Source organism: Pseudorasbora parva, chromosome 13 (genome assembly GCF_024679245.1).
Source record: "Pseudorasbora parva isolate DD20220531a chromosome 13, ASM2467924v1, whole genome shotgun sequence".
Classification (NCBI taxonomy): domain Eukaryota; kingdom Metazoa; phylum Chordata; class Actinopteri; order Cypriniformes; family Gobionidae; genus Pseudorasbora; species Pseudorasbora parva.
Genome location: NC_090184.1, coordinates 29,189,115 through 29,207,447, shown reverse-complemented (window position 1 = coordinate 29,207,447; position 18,333 = coordinate 29,189,115). Strand labels below are relative to the sequence as shown.

Below are 18,333 nucleotides of genomic sequence, written 5' to 3'. Positions count from 1 at the left end.
TCAAACAATGTTTCTTTCACAGGTTTACTAATGAGAAACATAGCCTGACCTTCATAACTCAGATGCCAATGGCAAACATAACCTCTGAACCCTGCGTTCTACCAGCCCTCAAGAGCACCTGACTGTACAACTTTTCATACAGTATTAAATTATTTTCCTTTAAAGGGAATGGTCCTATTATACCATTTTACGAAGTCTTCATTTTGTTTTTGAGGTGTACTAGATATGGTTTCATGCTTGATTGTTCAAAATTTTTTCCACATATTTTCCATTATTGCAGCACCTATCTCCCCAGTCTGGTTTGAACACTCTGATTACAATGAAGTCCCTCCTTCTGAAATATAAAATGTGTTGTGATTGGTTAGCTGGCACAGTGTGTTGTGATTGGTTAGCTGGCACAGTGTGTTGTGATTGGCACCGCTTAGCGCGTGTTCTGGAAATGTCCTGCCCCTCCATAACTGCAAGTTCTTCTCTACTCTCTACTGTAGATATTATAGATGGCATCAATTTCAAACCAATTCAAGCCCAGTTCAGATCCTGACAATGTTGTCGATCAAAAAACCATGTTTAGTTTTCCTAAGAAGTGGTGAACCATCTTACAAAAGCGAGAGCTTACAAAAAAAAAGCTAAAGCAAGCTGTTTTCTATAAAATGCGCACAGATTAACGTTGTGGTTATAATGTTTAGGAACAGGGTTTAAAATCAATTTAACCACTTTCTAATTGTCAGCCTGAGGAAGGTCAAATAAATGGGTTTTGGAAGTAGGGTGGACAAAACTGTCTCTCTTTGACAGCGACAGCACTGTCTTCTCTAATGCAGCTCAACCAGGCCTCGCAACCAGACCTTGTGAATTCCGTGGGAGTGAATTATTTAAATGAGTAACATTTTGACCTCATTAGATCCGGAAAAATTGCATTGTAGTCCAAATAATTAGTTCATAGTTCTCGAAAAGGGGATTCTGTTAAATAAAATATCTCCTTTTGGAGTGGACTTTTTTATGCTCAAACAGCAACATTACACACAAACTAAAGTTGAAAAATGTCAAAAAGCATAGTAGGAGCCTTTAAAAAAATATATCATACATGTCACACTATGAAGTCTTCAATCTTCTCACTGTCTCAAGCTTCCGACTATCTTTCATGGGTGACAGGTATTTCAGTGTAATGGAATTCCCTGTGGTAAAATCTCCACAAAATCACATCCATCGATGTTAAGACTCAATTAAAATACACATCTTCAGACACAACAACTTTACTCACTTCTCCATCCACTGATTTATTTTATTGTTCTGTTATGTTCATTATGTAGTGTTAATGTATGGTGTTGTTACTCTGCTCATCATGGTGTAGTCTGAAACTTTTTTATTTTTTATTTTTTATGTTTATATATATAAATCACGTTTCTTAGTTTTTCTTTGTTCTTGTCAAGTGACCTTGAGTGAATGAATTTTATAAATACATTGTAGAATGTTTTAACGTAAAAATAAAACTATTATTATTCAATAATATAAAATACAGAATTGTGGTCTGTATTTGGTGACGTCTTATGCCAGCTTCTGTAATGTTCTTGTGCATTGTAAAGTTCAAACCACCTTTTAGTTCAAAGCTTAAACGTATTCATATAATATTATTCATATAATACCATTAAACTTCTCCATGCCTTTTTAAGTTCATTGTGTCCTGCATTGTAGTATTATGCTAGATGTACAACCTTCTGTGTAACGTGTGTGAATGTGTTGCAGGGGGCGCGCTTGGGAACTCGGTTAGGATTTTTTTTTTTTTTTTTTTTTTTTTTTACACTGCGACTTTCATTTGTAGCAGCCAGCAGGGAGAGACGCGGACGGGATAGTGCTCGAAATCACCGTGACCCGGAACCGTGCAACTTCCGAACAGTCACATTCCAAGAATATTTGGAGCCGCTGGCATGAACTAAACACACCGGGCGGTTTGTTCTTCAGTATCCGCGTGCACGGTCGACTTTATCGGTCGTTTACTTTCCATTTTGAATTGTTGCAAGAACTCGACCGCCTAGAATCACGGACAGGCAAGCCTGGGAAAGCAGAAGTCTCAAGTCGCCTCGGGTGCTCGTTCTGCAGGCATGTCGCAGAAAGAAAGACCCATTTTCTATCGACAAGAGGTCAACAAGACCATATGGGAGGTCCCCGTGCGATATCAGAACTTGTCTCCCGTCGGCTCTGGTGCATACGGAACAGTTTGGTAAATATTTATATGTTGTTTCTATGGCGGAACGATGTGCCCCATTCATTCTTACGGGCCCGTACAGCAATGCTCTGCGTTAGCAAACTTGCTAATAAGACCAAAGTCCGCGGTTTGCTATGCAAGAGGGATTGCTAGTCACAAAAAGCGGTTTTAAAGTGATTGTAGGTTTGTTAAGTGTTTTGACGTGTGTGATTGCGCTTTATACACATTTAAAGTATCGTATGTTGCAAATGCCACCTCGCGTGCATGCACGCGTGCCACTTCAGTTCCAAAGTGAAGCTTTGCGGTGGATGGGCAACGTGATGCACAAGTCAGATGAACGCGATAAAACGGAAAAGTTGTTTATCTTGTGAACGGTGGTCCTTTTTTATTATACAAAACCACGCGTTTCTTTATTCTCACTATTTAGCGGTGTAGGGTGGTCTTAACTATTACATCTCGTGGGGTCTGTCTTGAATGAGGTCAACCCCACAGATGATGCACCATGACATTCTCTTAACCAAGGGAGCTGCCGTTTTTGGGCAGGTAACTCGATCGGTTTTGAAACGCAACCGATGAGTCAGAGCTGCGTGTAATTTCACGGCTGTTATTGTCAGTGATTCATGGTACTTATTTTTCTCGTTTACTCGTAGTAACACCCAGGACAAAGTGTAGAATACCTCACGGGGCTTGTCAGATGTTATTATCTTAATCTCGTGATTAATTCATCTATATTTCTCGTTTGGTTAGTTTGGTTTCTATGAGGAAGTTTTTTGGTGGGTGTTTGTTTCCTGACACTCACGGTGGTGCTCATAATTTGTATTAAAGCAAATTAATAAATCATCCAAACTTCTTCAACCAAATATTTCTTTAATGAAATATCATTACAATTATTTTTACACACAAATAAGGTTATCTAGACCCACTCTAGATTTGTCCTTTACTGTTCAGTCCAGTCTGAATATGCTATGCAAGGGCTCAGCGATGTTGACATCACATGACTAACATATGCTATTGACAAAAAAAAAAATGAAAAGAAACGAAACAAAATATGCCGCTTTGACCTCAGTATAAAGTCCAAAACTCATTGAAAATTATTGTTATTGGGAATTAATTGATCTTAACATAAGAGAGACACACAAATGAAAATGCTGTCATTATTTATTCACCATCAAGTTCTAAACTTAAACACAAAATAATTTATAGTTTTAAGAATTTAGGTAGCCATACGGTTTCCGGTCACCATTGACTTCCAAGTTTTTTTTGTATTATGTTACTGTTTCCAGCAACTGTTTGGTTACCCACATTCTTCAAAATATCATCTTTTGTTCAACAGAAGAATTTCATGCAGGTTTAGTACAACTAAATAATGACATCATTTTTATTTTTGGGTGAGATATCCCTTTAAGGCTAAACTTTGATATTTCTGCAGCACCAGTGCCACCAAATGGAATGAAACAAAAGGACTGTTTTCAAACAGTTTTCCGAAACACTGCTATTAATTGCTTAACCATTGGTAGAGACTGTTGTCATGCCAGGTGCTCAAAAAAAGCACTGCAGTGTTTTGAAAAACCAACACATTGTTTTTAGGGAAATCAACCTACAAATGGTTTACTTGTGTGCATATTTGTGGAATCAAAGAATTGTTGATCTGTAATGTTGATTATGACAATGTTTTTTCTAAAGAAATGTGATCTTGTTTTATCCAGTCATATTTGTGTACTAAAAAGTTCTTTGGTTTCTTCCTTAAACCCCAAACAAGTGTTACCTCCCTCTTTAATGTTTGCAAATGGTTTTCAGAAAGGTCCCCGTCTCTTAAACAGACAGGTGTTTGAAGGCCAGGCTCATTTTCTAAATTGCTCCTCCTCGGGGTAGACAGGTTGTTTATGCTCCAAAGTGACTGTTAGAAATTGCGATGCTAGGCAACCGTGCTATCTAGATTATGTTTCATGGGCCCCCTTATTGTGTCTGTGTAATTGAATATCTGATGAACAGATTGCATTAGGTTGAAGTGCCAGGCTCATCTCTCAGCCTGTACAGTGCATGCAAAAAAGCAGAGTACTGAGATTTTCTTTGATAAGATCTGTCAGGTCTCTCGGTCAAGTTATATGCATAAAATATCCAATGTGTCTTGAAAGGTTGTATCATTATCATCACAGTTAGGTCTACTACATTGTATATGAGGGGTAATGTCTGTCAAATTATTAAACAGTTTGCCCTTGTAAAGGAACCTTTAGTTCCGTCTGTAAACTTTGGTGGTTACTTGCATGTGGAAGTGAGAATCTGGTCAGCTTTTGTTTCAGTCTAAAATGTATGGCAGGTTAATTCAGTGCCTTCATATGCTGCTGACTCTTCCAACCATGTTTAACTTTGGCCCTGTTGTAGCATGTTGGCATTTCAGTTGTGCAACAAAGTGTGACCGCATGCTTGAATCACGTCCTTCTGTTTTTTTTTCCAGCTCTGCATATGATGAAAAGACAGGATTGAAGGTCGCCGTGAAGAAGCTGTCAAGACCTTTTCAGTCCATCATCCATGCCAAACGGACGTACAGGGAATTGCGGCTACTCAAGCATATGAAACATGAGAATGTGAGTTTGGATCCCTGGTATTATCAAACTGACAAGGCCAATATGCAGAGTTGCGGTTGGTAATCCTAATGGTTAAAGGCTTAGTTCACCCAAATATTACAAAATTGTCATTATTTGTTCACCATCATTTTCCTCCAAACCAGTTTTACCTCTTTTCCATGGAGCACAAAGGTAGATTTATTGCAGACATATTTTCATTTCGTAAGGAGTTATGCTAGCCTAGATATCTAGACGCACCCTAGCGCAGCAAATCTATTCTGCCATGAGTGTCGTCTAGCAACTCTAAATACACTTCTGAGCTGTAAACGCCAAACTCTGGTCGGGCCAATCACATCGTGTATAGAGTCGGTGGGCGGGGTTTAACATAATGACGGCCGAGTTGCGCTTGTGTGCTTCTAGTAAACACAGAAACGGGCGAACGGTGGTCTTTCGAATCCGCTTTGACCGCAACTCTGGAAGACTTTGAGTTAAGATTTTCTCTGAGAAAAGAACAAAGAATGGCACTGAAGTCCTCCTTAAGAAGGGAAGATGTCCGCATACGGCGAACGTTTAATCTTTCAAATAGCTCTGCTTCATCTTCCTTGCTCTGGTTGGTTGTAGCGCTATCCAATTGCGTGCACGCCGTGTAAAGGGAGTTTGAAAGACAACCGTTTATCCCGCCCCTCGGATTGAGCCCAGTCTGTCAATGGTGAGTTTCCAGACCAAACATCTTGATGTGGGTCCGGCTTGTCAGGCTAGAGTTCTACACGATTAATCGCTAAAAGATTGTGGTCAAACACCCACGCAGTATTCCTGAATGACGAATGAAAATACAGTAAATCACCCCTCATTCAGAGTTAGGTCCCTCCTTTTGATTCATGACACAATCTTGAACTTATAATTTTAATTAAACTAAAAACGTTGAAATATATAATTCTGGAACATCAGTTGTGTTGTTTGGTATTCTTATTTCTCTGATGATTGATTACACAATTCATGCTAAATTAAAAAAAGGGAACAAATTGTCATAAAACTTAGAAATAGTATTGTGTTAACTGATACTTCCAGAAATGTGTGTTTTGGAGAAGTGCAACAAAATAAAGGCTATGACGGTGGAATTTTTTTTACCACCTTAGTGCCAATGGTTAATCGAAAAAAACATGTGCATTCGGTCTTAAAGTGACCGCAGCCTAATATACCTGCTGCTGTCTGTCATTAATGTTATTCAAACAACAAAAGAAAACCGTGCTGCTCTTGACTAAATAACTTAAATAAGAATAAATGTATTAGGGGTGGGAATCTTTTACTATCTCACGATTCAATTCGATTCCGATTATTGAGGCCACAATTCGATTCATAATCGTTTTTTTATTCAAAAAGATTTTCGATTCAAAATTAAATCCGCACCTGCCCAGACCCGTTAATATTGTGCCCATTACCAACCCGTGCCCACGATAAATCTCTCACACACTAAAACCATTCAAATTAAAATGCTTTATTTTTTATCTTGTACCTCTCTCAACATCAACAGCGTCATGAATGGGCTAATGAAACAGGCTCTGCCTTTAAAGATTCGTTGTCAACAATTTCATATACTCCACTCACCAACTTTACTTTTACTTCATCCATTGCTACTCCTGCAACGCTCGCTCCATCTGGGCTACGAGAGGCAACGTTTTTAATGTCGCAGTGGTAGTGACGTGATGGGTCAAATGGCATATCGTTGTTGCGTGTATGTGTAATGGTAATTTGGACATAGAAATTGTAATACAGTATGTTCGAGGGGGGAAGAAGGAGGCGGGAATTGGCAAACATTTAAAAGACTTTAACCAAACAAAACGAAAGTAACGTGGGCAGCCCCTCACGGACAACTGCCACGCGCACACACATAATAAAACGTAAACACAACTCAATGTCAAATCCAGGTCTGGTGATCTCTCGTCCTTATATGCCTCACGCTCCCTCCGAGGACTCGAGACCGATGTGGCTCGCAGGTGACCTCATTCACAATCACGCCCCGGTCTCGCTCGCTCTGTCGCTGGTCCACCCCACCACAGAAATATTGCACACATTTTTCATCCGCGCTACTACCCGCCCGCAGAGAGTTAATTATCCACTCGCATCCCCGCCTGTGAATTTTATAAATGTCACAATCCACCCGTTTCTAGATAGATTCTTGGACATTTCAGATCGATTCTGAATCATTGCAAATGAGAATCTAGATTCTTCTGTGAATTTTTTATTTTTTATTTTTTTGGCACACCCCTAAAATGTATATTTAATTTACACATTGAAGTACTAAATGATCCTGATTTGTATTCTTTGCACTTTGTGCTTGTAGGTGATCGGCCTGCTGGATGTTTTCACACCTGCCACCTCCCTGGATGAGTTTAATGATGTGTGAGTCAGACAATTTCTTCCTCTGAGATCTTATTCTCTAGTTTGATTAAAATCCTTTTTTTTCCTTTTGTTACAAATAAGACTTTATGTAAGTGTTAATTAAACTGAAGGATATTCTTGTAAGCTTGCTCAGAGAATGAGGGGACCATATACCACAAATATGTTTGTGGTAAACAGAGGTGCTCTGAAATATATATTTCATTATTTAGCAAGAGCACACTTATTTAAAGTGACTGTAAAACATTTATAATGTTACAAAAGATTTCTATTTCAAATTAAAGTCACAATGTAATTTTCACAGCTATAGGTCACTTATTCAAAACAAAGACGCAGCTTGATGACGCCTTGCTTTTGCTGAATCATGGGAGTTGTCTTCACAGCTGGTGAAAAACAATCCTTTGGGACATATTCACAGATGAGCTAATCTATTAAAGATTTATTACTGTTACTGTAGTATAAAGCAGGGTGGGGCCGACAGCAGTTTGAGCGGAACGAGCTGATTGCTAATGAGAGACGAACGTGACAAATGGCTCAGAACACTGGAGCTTTTATGCCGCAAACCACTTTCGCTTCTTCCATTCATGCGTATGTGGGGTAACGCAGCACCATTTTACCATATTAGATACATTTGAGAGTGTTGAATGTTATGTTATAATGTTACTCTGTACTGTTGCTTGACAGCTACTATGAGACACTTGTTGCACACTGCAGTAAGCAAGATCAATATTAGGCACGGTAAAGGTGCTCTTGGGAAATCGAGGGTAACACGGGTATTATGTCATTGATATGCGATGCACAGACATGGTCCGTGTTAAAATGGCTTATTCCTCTCTATTTAAACAATCTTAAAAAAACAATTGGGATAATGTAAGTACACAAGTCAACTAAATATATAGCTAGTGTTCTAGTGTTTTTTGAATATTTGAATCCTAGAATCTAACATATTGTGCATATAATGCTGCTCTTTTTAGAATCCTTTCAATTCAGAAACCTGAAAGAATTCTGTAAAAAAAATATCATGGTTTTCACAAAAATGTTAAGCGGCACATCTTTTTTCAACATTGATAATAGTGAGAAATATTACTTTAACACCAATTAAGCATAGAGTGGTTTCTGAAGGATCATGAGACACTGAAGACTGGAGTAATGATGCTGAAAATTGTGCTTTGCCATCACAGGAATGAATTGCATTTTTAAAATACATTAAAAAAATAACAGTTTAAACAAATTTACTGATGGCAAACTTTTGAACGGTAGATTAATTCATTTTTTTATTGCACACAGAAGGGCAAAATGTCTTAAAGGAATAGTCTGTGTTATCTTTAGCTTGATATCTGTGGACAACATGTTTTCCATGCTGTCGATAACTACTGTAGTAATAATGAATGGCATTTTTTTTCTTGTAATTACATGCCTGGCAGGAACTTGCTCAGTTACATTGGTAATCTGAAAGTTATTTGCTTAGAAAAGTAGTCATATTGAAAAGATTTTGACTTTGACAAAGCATGTCAAAAATAGAACGACATGTCCACCAGCTGAAGGTGTAAAATGGCAGACTGCATCAGATGCTTCCTGTTGATTATAATTAGAATGATATATTTATTTATATGCCTTGACATTCTTTAGTATGGCTTTATTATAATCACTACTGTTATTACATATACTAAACAGAATAATGCATTATTTATCTTGTGCCCTTTGTTAGGTGATTATAAGCACACTTTAAGGCTTTCTTTGGTTTTATGGAGCTTCGGCTTTTCACAGAGACTTTCCGTACTGCCACAGAGCTTTTTGTACTGCCTGGCTCCAGCCTAGCAGCCGTAGGTTATTGGGGAATGCTAAGGATACAGCCAGGTTGTAAAAGCAGATGCTGCTGTGACTTTACATCAATTCTGCTGCCAAAAATAGACCTGACGCACACTGATAGATGTGGGGCATTCGCACTCCTTCCACTACCGAAACTAGCAGAAATGTTTATGTGGCGACTTAACTCCAGAGCTCCAGGCTCTTCCAATTAAATATACATATTCTCAGTTGACAGTATGTAAATGCATGTGTTTTTGGTGTCTGAATCCATTTGCTTCAGTTTTTCATTGCCTGTGTGTATCGAAGTGATGCATATTTGTTTATTGTCTCTAATCTGTGTTTTTCCCCCTTAAATCTTTGTGGGGGTGGGATGTATTTGTTGATTTGTCTCTAATGCAGAGTGTGTCTATTGGGTGGAGAGTGCTTCTGGGATTAAGCATGGCTTATTTTAAGCTCTGTTGTGTGTCGTATCGCAGTGGCTCTGTTTGACCTGTAGCTCCACCCTCTTGCTAAGAGTCAGTGCTTATGTAGACTCTGCTGTGGGCTATCGTGAGTTGTTTGTGTGATAGGTTAAAGACTGTAATAAAGTCTGACATCAGTGTGTCTGAATATACTGTCAGGCCAGTCAGGTTCAGCGGTCATTACAATTCAGTTAAACATCAGCAAAATCAAACGATTGACTTATTTAAATTAACCCTCACATCCTATTCTTTCAGTTCTATCTTTATGTGAACACTTGAGTATGACAGTCCTTAAGTAAAAAAATGTTTTTATAATTTTATAATATATATATATATATATATATATATATATATATATATATATATATATATATATATATATATATATATATATATATATATATATATATATATATATATATATATATATATATATATATATATATATATATAATATACTACTATTCAAAGGGTTGGTAAAATTTAAAAAAAGATTATGCCCGCCAAGCCTGAATTTATTCAATAATATTGAAATGTCAAAAAAGAGTTGTGCTGCTTAAATTTTTTCCACAAAACTTTTTTTTTTCAATGACAAAAAAATGGAATAGAAATGACATTTATATTGATTAATTAAAATAAGGTTAAAAACAACAACATTTGTTTAAATCAAAGAGGAATAAATGTAGTGCAAAATATGTGAAACTGCTTATTGGTTATTGTATCATTGACCTGTAGAACATTGTATGAATGCCCAAAAAATCAATACAAGTCAAAAAGTATTTATATTCACTATAGTATGCAAAAAAATATTGTGAAATATGAATTATATATGATTGCATCGGCTCAACCCTAGTTTATATCTTACAGTCCCAACAGTAAACATTAAAATATGTGCAAGAAGCTTTGCCGGTACTTTGATAGTATTTTTACAGGAAAACTGATCCAGTGGTACATCTTGATGTTAACAGTAGTTTGTTTTTCAACTCCATGGCCAAAATTTGTGTTAAATTGTTGCTTCATTTTGGTCTTCCATTCAAGCGAAACAAGATTAGCACATTTTGTCAAAAGAGAACTAAATGTTCCCTACATTTCATGTTGTGCAGTCCTAAGACCAGGTTAAAAAATTGGCAGGAAAATAACATTCTTCTTGTTTTCTGATTGGCAGGTACCTGGTGACTCATCTTATGGGTGCTGACCTAAATAATATTGTGAAGTGTCAGAAGCTGACCGATGATCATGTTCAGTTCCTTATTTACCAGATCCTGCGAGGGCTTAAGGTGAAACTGCACTTTTCAATCCTGTAAAGAATACAAACAGAAATTTCAGCTCTTAATTTAAATAAAATAGAAATAACAATGAACTGTAAAAGTGGGGCAATTTTGAAATGTTATCCAGAAAATATCCTGATATTTCTTTGACCTAGTGTTCTCTATTTTTCTTTTAATTTTTACCAGTACATCCATTCGGCCGAGATAATTCACAGGGTAAGTGCTCACTTGGGTATACCAGAAATTTTTTCCTCCAAAAATTCAGTGTGTGTTGCCCCATGGAAACAATTCTCCCTAGCATTACCATTTTACATTCTCAGGCCTGCTTTTGTGTAAAGACTAAAACTAGAAATTGCTAGAAATGAGTTTTAGTCTTAAACGAAAAGTCTGTGCTATTTTTAGCTTGATGTCTGTGGACAGTTACACAGAAAATATTTATGACTCATTCCCATGACTAATAATGAATGAAGAAAAAGTTTACAATTACATGCCTGGCAGGAAATGGTTAATTTACGCCTGTAATCTGAAGTTTATTTACTTAAAAAAGTAGCCTGTCATGAAAAGATTTGGACTTCTTTACAGCTCAAATAACTGTTGTTTTAAGAAGTATTCAATTTTATGAAATCATATTGCTTTAATAATTTTTGTTGTTGTATAAACTGAGCTAAGTTGAAATTTGTCTGTAGTAATTGAAATGTAAAAATTTTCGCAATTGTATATTTATTTTATAAATAGCTGTAAATATTCATTTAAAATGGTTGATGAATGTTATAAAGAGAAAGTAAAATAGTATTCGCTAATTGTTTGCTAGGACTTGAAACCCAGTAATCTGGCAGTAAATGAAGACTGTGAACTTAAGGTGAGTGCCATATTTTTCAGTTATTGTGTTGTGGTTTCTCATACTTAAATTGTTATTAAGAGAATATATTGTTTCTCCCATCTCCCTCTTTTTATATCTCAGATCCTTGACTTTGGTTTGGCTCGACACACAGATGATGAGATGACAGGATATGTTGCCACAAGGTGGTACCGCGCCCCAGAGATCATGCTCAACTGGATGCACTACAACATGACGGGTAACACAACTACACCCACATCTGATACAATGCAGTCAAGCTTTTTAGAACCAGATTGTGCACCTCACCTTTCAAAAGTTGAAAATTATTTTCAATGTTTTCAAAAGAAGGCTCCTCAAAACTGCATTAATTTGATCAAAATACAGTAAAACTGTAATTTTGAAGTATTATAGCAATTTAAAGTAGTGGTTTTCTCTTTTAATGCATTTTAAATTGTAAGTTATTCCTGTAATGGCAAGCTAAATTAATCCAGTCTTCAGTGTAACATGATCCTACAGAAATCATTCCAATATGCTAATTTGCTACTAAAGAAACATTTATTATTATAATTATTATCAATGTTGAATATGGTTGTGCTGCTTAATATTTTTTTGCAAAATGTGATCATTTTGTTTTTCAGGATTATTTGATGAATAGAAAGTTCAAAAGAACAGCATTTATTTTAAATATAAATGTTTTTCAAATGTCTTTACTGCCACTTTTGATCAGTTTAATTCATCATTCGTTATTAAAAATAAAGGTTATTTATTGTGGAAAAAGGTTCTTTATAGTTTTAAAATTGTCTTTATACTAGGAAAAAACCCAGCAAAAACTCCCCTTTACACTTTTAAAAGTGTTGCTGAATGCAAATATTTATTTGCATATTAATTTTTTTGAAATAAAAAAGCATAATGACCCCAAACCCTTTGTGTTTTCCCCAGCCCTTTGTGACAAGATAGATGAGTCAGGAAACAAGAATGGGAACATGTGCGTGTTGGCTCTCCACTAATGTTGTTTCTTGACTTCTTTTCAGTGGACATTTGGTCAGTGGGCTGCATCATGGCTGAGCTGTTGACGGGCAGGACTCTGTTCCCTGGCACAGATCGTATCCTTTTCCTCTCGTTTCTCCCTCTGTGACCTGCAGAACACACTCTGTAAATTGCACCACAGCTCCAAGCCAAAAAAAAGTTTGTTGTTGTAAAGAGCGTATTCTGATTCTGCGCTCATGCTGATTTTAATGTATACAAGTTTTGGATGCATGTTTTTTTAACACCACATTACAATCTATATGAGCTCTTTCTCGATTTTCCTGTCCTTGCTGTATGTACGTGTGCTATGGCAGAAGCTGGCAGATCTCTCTGCCTCTCCTGTCTTACACTGAACTTTTGTCCCTTTCGCTTAAGCTCTGTTTCCAAGCTGTGCCCCAAGACACAACAGTGATTTGAAGGATATATGATCCATCATTATGAGAACGCAATAAACTCCCTGCAGGAAATGACATGCCTCTCTCTTTCTAGCTCTCTTTTCTCGTTTTTTTATTTTTTATTTTCAATGAGAAATGTTGTTCACATTTCAGCACTTTCAGCATGTTTTCCCCCCTGGCTTACATATTTGACACTCTGTATCTTGAACGCCTGCCACTCTTAATGCTTCTGGCTCAACACGCTATGGAACAGAAATGCTTGCCAAATATTTTCCCCCGTCTTACAGGCAGAGCACACCTGTGTGGCTACTTCTGACATGCTTTTGCTGGGCAAGCTGAAAATATTCAACCTGTGCTATTTTTACTAGCTTTGCTCCTCTTTCCACAGATGTGACCAAAGCTTCTTTGCTTTCCTGTTCTTTAAGTACACATGAAACCGAAATGAGTTTCCTGCTTTGTGGCGTGTTCCTTGTTGAGCCACACTAGTTTTCCTTCATCTTGTTTTACTAGACATCGATCAGTTGAAGCTAATTATGCTTCTGGTTGGAACTCCAGGACCTGAGCTGTTAATGAAAATATCATCGGAGTCTGTGAGTTTGATATTTTTAGGGAGAGTGCACTGGCTAAAAATGCCTGTGTTGATTTTCATAGTGGAAAATCCATTTTAAGCTGGCAGCTGTGTTTTGAAACGGCTTTTTATCTGGTCCAGGCTGGACATATAATACCCTTCGAAGGTTTGCAGTCAGTACAATTTTTTTAAATGATTTTGAAAGTCTCTTATGTCTCTCACCAAGGCTGCATTTGTTCGAAACAAAATACAGTGATATTGTACAGCATTACAATTTTAAAGTAACTGTTTTCTATTGTAATATATGTAATTTATTCCTTTGGAAAGGTTGCATTTTTAGCAGCCATTACTATATCTATTTTAGGATTCTTTGAACAGGAAGTTCAAAAGAACAGTATTTATTTGAAATATTTTTTTTTATTTATATCTTTATAAATTAAAGATTATTAATACATTTTCTGTTACTTGTGGTCAATTTAATGCATCCTTGCTGAACAAATGTTATACTATCTTTTTAAAAAAAAAAGAAGAAGAAAAAAAACCCAAACCTGACCAAAAAAACAACAAATTAAACAGTTGTGTAAGCTGGTCTTTAACTGGTGCAAAGCTGGGAGCCCATCTTGGACCAGCTACAAAACTAGTTACCAGATGGTCAAACTATCTTAGTGATCAAGATTTTTTGAACATGGTGGGTATTTGACTAGCTAATGATCTGTTTGGACCGGTCTAAGCTGGATTTTCTAACAGGGAATGTGTGTTGAGTGTGGTTGAGTTTCCAGTGCTCTTCAGCTACAAATTGACTTTAAATAAAAGACTGAGGGTCTGATTGAGGTTCTAATCTTAACATCTAAACTGAAATTAACAAGCCTGAATTTTGTCTTCCAGATCTGCTGATGGCATCTGTATTTCTGAGCAGATTTTAATACAGCTTTCTTGCTATCTTATGCATGCCAATCTACTCTGCAGTGTATGAATGCAATTTGCATGCCAAACTTTTCCTCTCTCTCTCTTTCTTTATTTGTATCCTGTCTTTCTCCCTAGAGTAGTGGAGAACCACAATATAATGTCCATATAATTTTTGATAGATATGCATTATACTAAATTTGTGGACCGTGATCTCCTTGACCTGGCCTCCAAAGATATAAACCAGCTTCAACAGATAATGCGACTTACAGGAACTCCACCTGCCTCTCTAATAAGCAGGATGCCTAGCCATGAGGTGAGCTCACATGAGGCCTAGCACCTTGTTTGCAGAATACCCATCATGCCCTTAATTAGCAGACCTAATGTCTCACTTTGAAAGTATGGGCTCCATTTAGAAGAATTAAACAGATCATATAATAAAGATATACATATAATTATTTAGGTTAAACATATAATAAAGCGATATAGCACGCTTAAGAGTGATGTTGTACGGCTCAGATAAACAAAGTCCTGTCACTCCACTCCATTTCTGCTCTGGCTTGTCCATTTTCTTTCTCCCCACTCACTGGTGAGAGAAACCCTGATCCGAGTGTTCCTGAGGAAAATAATGCTATTCTGACTCTCCCATAGTACACATACTATGTTCAGAGTGATACAAACAGCAAAACGTCCCAGTGCTGTTGGACTAAATATTTGTTTGTCCAGTCAAATTCAGGGACCAGAACAAAGTGTTGCAATATTCATTAGAACATTTCAGGTCACGTTAAAATGTTATTTTAAATGGAGATTATAAGGAAAAGTAATAGAGAAGTAAACTAATGGAGTACACCCAACAGTTCCTTCATCTTCTCCACTTTCTCTTTGGGTGACTGCTTGCTGCTGAACCATCATGCAGTTATTCACTGATCTATGCGAGCTGAAATCACCAGCACAGACCTCTCTGCATTCTGAAGCTGTTTGTTTGCTGCATTATTCAAATGACACCGCATACTAACAGCACAATGTTATGATTCACATGGTTAGCAATGTATGTGCAAAACAAGCAGTTGTCAAGGGGACCAAGTCAAGAATTACTAACTTTATTATAATAAACATTATTGTATTACTTCTGACCGCTCACGGTTCACTCGTTTCTTTCCACAGGCTCGTACTTACATCAACTCACTTCCTCAGATGCCCAAGAGGAATTTTGCTGATGTGTTTATTGGGGCTAATCCACTAGGTAAATGAGGCATGTTTAGACACTAAAATGATTTTGTGCGTGCCCTACTTTTCAAAAGTTTGGGATTGGTCATATTTTTTTTCTTTTTTTCTGCTCACCGAGGATGCATTTATTTGATCAATATAGTAAAAACAGTAATATTACCTATTTTAGTATAACCATTTACATTTTTTTAATGTAATTCCCCCCCGTGATGACAGATGAATATTAAGCTTCAATATTCATGTCCTTAACGTCACATGATCCTTCAGAAATACATTTTAATGTGATGATTTGGTGCTTTAAGAACATTTTTTTATTATGTTAAAAAAAACAGATGTTTCATGTTTTTTGTTGAAATCGTTATGTATTTTTTATAAGCAATTATTTGAATAGAAAGTTGAACAAATTAATAGAATTAATTTGAAATAGATTTTTTTTCTAAATAAAGGTGAAATAAAAATGCCACCCAGCTTTTATTGCATTTAGCTTTTGTAAATTGTGTAACATTTTAAGTCTTTACTGTCACTTTTTATCAGTTTAATGCATCCTTGTTGAATAAAAGTATACATTTATTTTAAAAAAACCTATTGATCTCAAACTGTTAAATGGCAGTGCAATATATATTGTTTTGAAACAAACAATGCAATCAAATATTTTCCTGTTCTTTTGTAGGTCTTTTTTTGATGGACAATTTGAATAAATGTATAGAAATTATGCTGCCAAAAAATTAAATATTAAAAATTTTGTGCTTTTAGCTGTGGACCTTCTGGAGAAGATGCTAGTTTTGGACACAGATAAGCGCATCACAGCAGCAGAAGCTCTGGCACATTCGTACTTTGCCCAGTACCATGATCCAGATGATGAACCTGAGGCCGAGCCTTTCGACCAGAGTTTTGAGAGCCAAGAGCTTGATATTGAAGAGTGGAAACGTGAGTCAAGTGAAGAGTTTTTGGTGTGTTTATGTGGAAAATGCTAGTTTGTACAAGTTAAAAGTGCTTAAAGCAATTTTAGCATTTTTGCTAACTTACGACCCTGAATTACTCTTTTTTTATTATTATTATTTCTATAATATTGTTACACTATATTTATTTTTATGTACTGTCACCTTTTGAATTGTCTTTTATTTTAATTTGTATTTTGACTTTTAATTTTTAGTCATTTGTTTTGTTCTGTGTTTTTGTCATTTAAAAAAAAAAAAAAAAAATTAATATTGTGTTTTTTGTTTTTTTTTAGTTTCAGTTTGAGTTTTTATTAATTTCCAGTTTGTAATTCTAATGCTTCAACTTTTCATCCATCATCCATCCATCCAGAAAAATGTTTTAGTTTTAGTTTTTGCAAATAACCCTTCCTTCATGTCCTTAATTGTCTTCTGCTCCTGTACAGGTCAAACTTATGAGGAGGTGATCAGTTTTGAGCCATCAGTCTTTGACGGAGATGAAATGGAATCTTGACATTTTCTTCTGGATTGAAATCAAACCAACTGTACTACTCATGCAGTAATGCTGTAATTTTGCAGTATTGTGTTCAGCCAGTCAGTAGGGTGTTTGACCTTTCTTTTTCTTTCTTTTAAAAACAAAAATGTCTACTGGGCCAAACAGAAGGAATAGAGTCATAGAAAATCAGTGAATCTCTCCAAAAGAATTGGATCTGATAATAAGATTATCAACCACTTATTTTTTAACCGTTTGCTCTGGTCAGTTTTTATGATGTTCATGACATTCATGCAAGGCCATTTGTAAATGTAGTATCTCCCTGAAATGTCTTAGTATTTAGTTGTATTTGTATTGTTATAATGTTCTTTCTGTGTACAATGTATCACATTTGCAGTATATTAAGTTTTTAAAATGTTCAAAAAACATTGTTAATTTAGTTTCTGTTAATATGTATCCCCCCAATCAAATAATGAGCTTTGTATTTAATGATTACAGTACAATCTTTATTAATCGGTTTGAAAAGGATGAGATTTTTTGGAGTCTCTTTGAGTAGTGCTAGGAAGAAAAATTTAAATTTTGGCATTGGGTTTTAGTGATATGTTCTGGCTATTTGTAAATATACATTTCATAAAGTTTTTGGATTCTGTAGCTGTTTTATTTCCTTTTCACATCTTTTGTGTACGTTTCCTAGGGAGTGAAAGTGTGTGGGTGGGTGTGTGTGTGTATATGCCTGTGCCTGCCTGATGATGCTACTTTGTATTGTATGTGATCTGAAAATATGATTTTTGTCTCCAGTAGCTGTTTTTAAAATGCTGTTAATTGAATGTTCAAATATGAAAGTAGACTAAGATATTTATATACTGTTGAGGTGGTATTTATGAACCTGAAAGGCTGCGACTGTCTTCTTTAGTACCTGACATAAAAACATGGAATCAAACACACCATTGTTTACTTTAAATAAAGGCCGATATTTTTCAGACTTCTGCTTCCTTGTTTTGAATTGTGGAATTGTGTTGAAAAGAGTGTGAACTCTTTATTGACCCTTTCATTTTTTAAGCACTGTTTTTAAAATGCATTTTATGACTGTATCACCTTGAAACATGAACATAGAAACCATAAATTACCATAGTAACATTACTATACCACTTTGGTTACTATGGTGGTCATTTTACTATGGCTACCATGACACTGTCCCATGGCTTTATGCTTTGGTTTGTGTGTTCAGTCATCTTTTGGTTAAAATGCG

The 18,333-nt window shown here is 36.0% G+C and overlaps 2 protein-coding genes across 5 annotated transcripts in view; both read left to right on the top strand.

The window, feature by feature from the left end:
* Positions 1 to 1,577, top strand: part of bbof1a (basal body orientation factor 1a) — a 105,909-nt gene extending 104,332 nt beyond the window's left edge. Inside the window, exon 12 of one of the 2 annotated variants that reach the window (XM_067413813.1) lies at positions 23 to 1,577. In XM_067413813.1, coding sequence (XP_067269914.1) covers positions 23 to 122 — 100 coding nt within the window. In that variant the 3' untranslated portion in view covers positions 123 to 1,577. The remainder of the gene's footprint in view (positions 1 to 22) is intronic. The other variant, XM_067413814.1, reaches the window with a different exon arrangement.
* A 226-nt stretch (positions 1,578 to 1,803) lies between these two features.
* mapk14a (mitogen-activated protein kinase 14a) lies at positions 1,804 to 18,066 on the top strand. Of its 3 annotated transcripts, none has more exons than XM_067413810.1 (12): positions 1,804 to 2,215; positions 4,656 to 4,785; positions 7,106 to 7,164; positions 10,597 to 10,708; positions 10,886 to 10,915; positions 11,511 to 11,558; positions 11,661 to 11,775; positions 12,569 to 12,640; positions 14,666 to 14,745; positions 15,594 to 15,672; positions 16,410 to 16,583; positions 17,038 to 18,066. In XM_067413810.1, exons 1-12 carry the CDS (start codon positions 2,097 to 2,099, stop codon positions 17,103 to 17,105), a joined length of 1,086 nt encoding a protein of 361 aa, XP_067269911.1. In that variant the 5' UTR covers positions 1,804 to 2,096; the 3' UTR covers positions 17,106 to 18,066. The 3 variants fall into 3 exon arrangements, with proteins under 3 accessions (XP_067269911.1, XP_067269912.1, XP_067269913.1); XM_067413811.1 differs by lacking the exon at positions 14,666 to 14,745 and adding an exon at positions 13,469 to 13,548; XM_067413812.1 differs by lacking the exons at positions 14,666 to 14,745; positions 15,594 to 15,672; positions 16,410 to 16,583; positions 17,038 to 18,066 and adding exons at positions 13,469 to 13,548; positions 14,412 to 14,635.
* The last annotated feature ends 267 nt before the right edge of the window (positions 18,067 to 18,333 follow it).

What these genes read in the sequence shown, in the direction of transcription:
- mapk14a (XM_067413810.1), top strand. Translation starts at nt 2,097, where the DNA reads ATGTCGCAGAAAGAAAGACCCATTTTCTATCGACAAGAGGTCAACAAG. An exon ending in AGCATATGAAACATGAGAAT is followed by an intron (nt 4,786 to 7,105) that starts GTGAGTTTGGAT and finishes TTGTGCTTGTAG; the next exon opens with GTGATCGGCCTGCTGGATGT. An exon ending in AGATCCTGCGAGGGCTTAAG is followed by an intron (nt 10,709 to 10,885) that starts GTGAAACTGCAC and finishes AATTTTTACCAG; the next exon opens with TACATCCATTCGGCCGAGAT.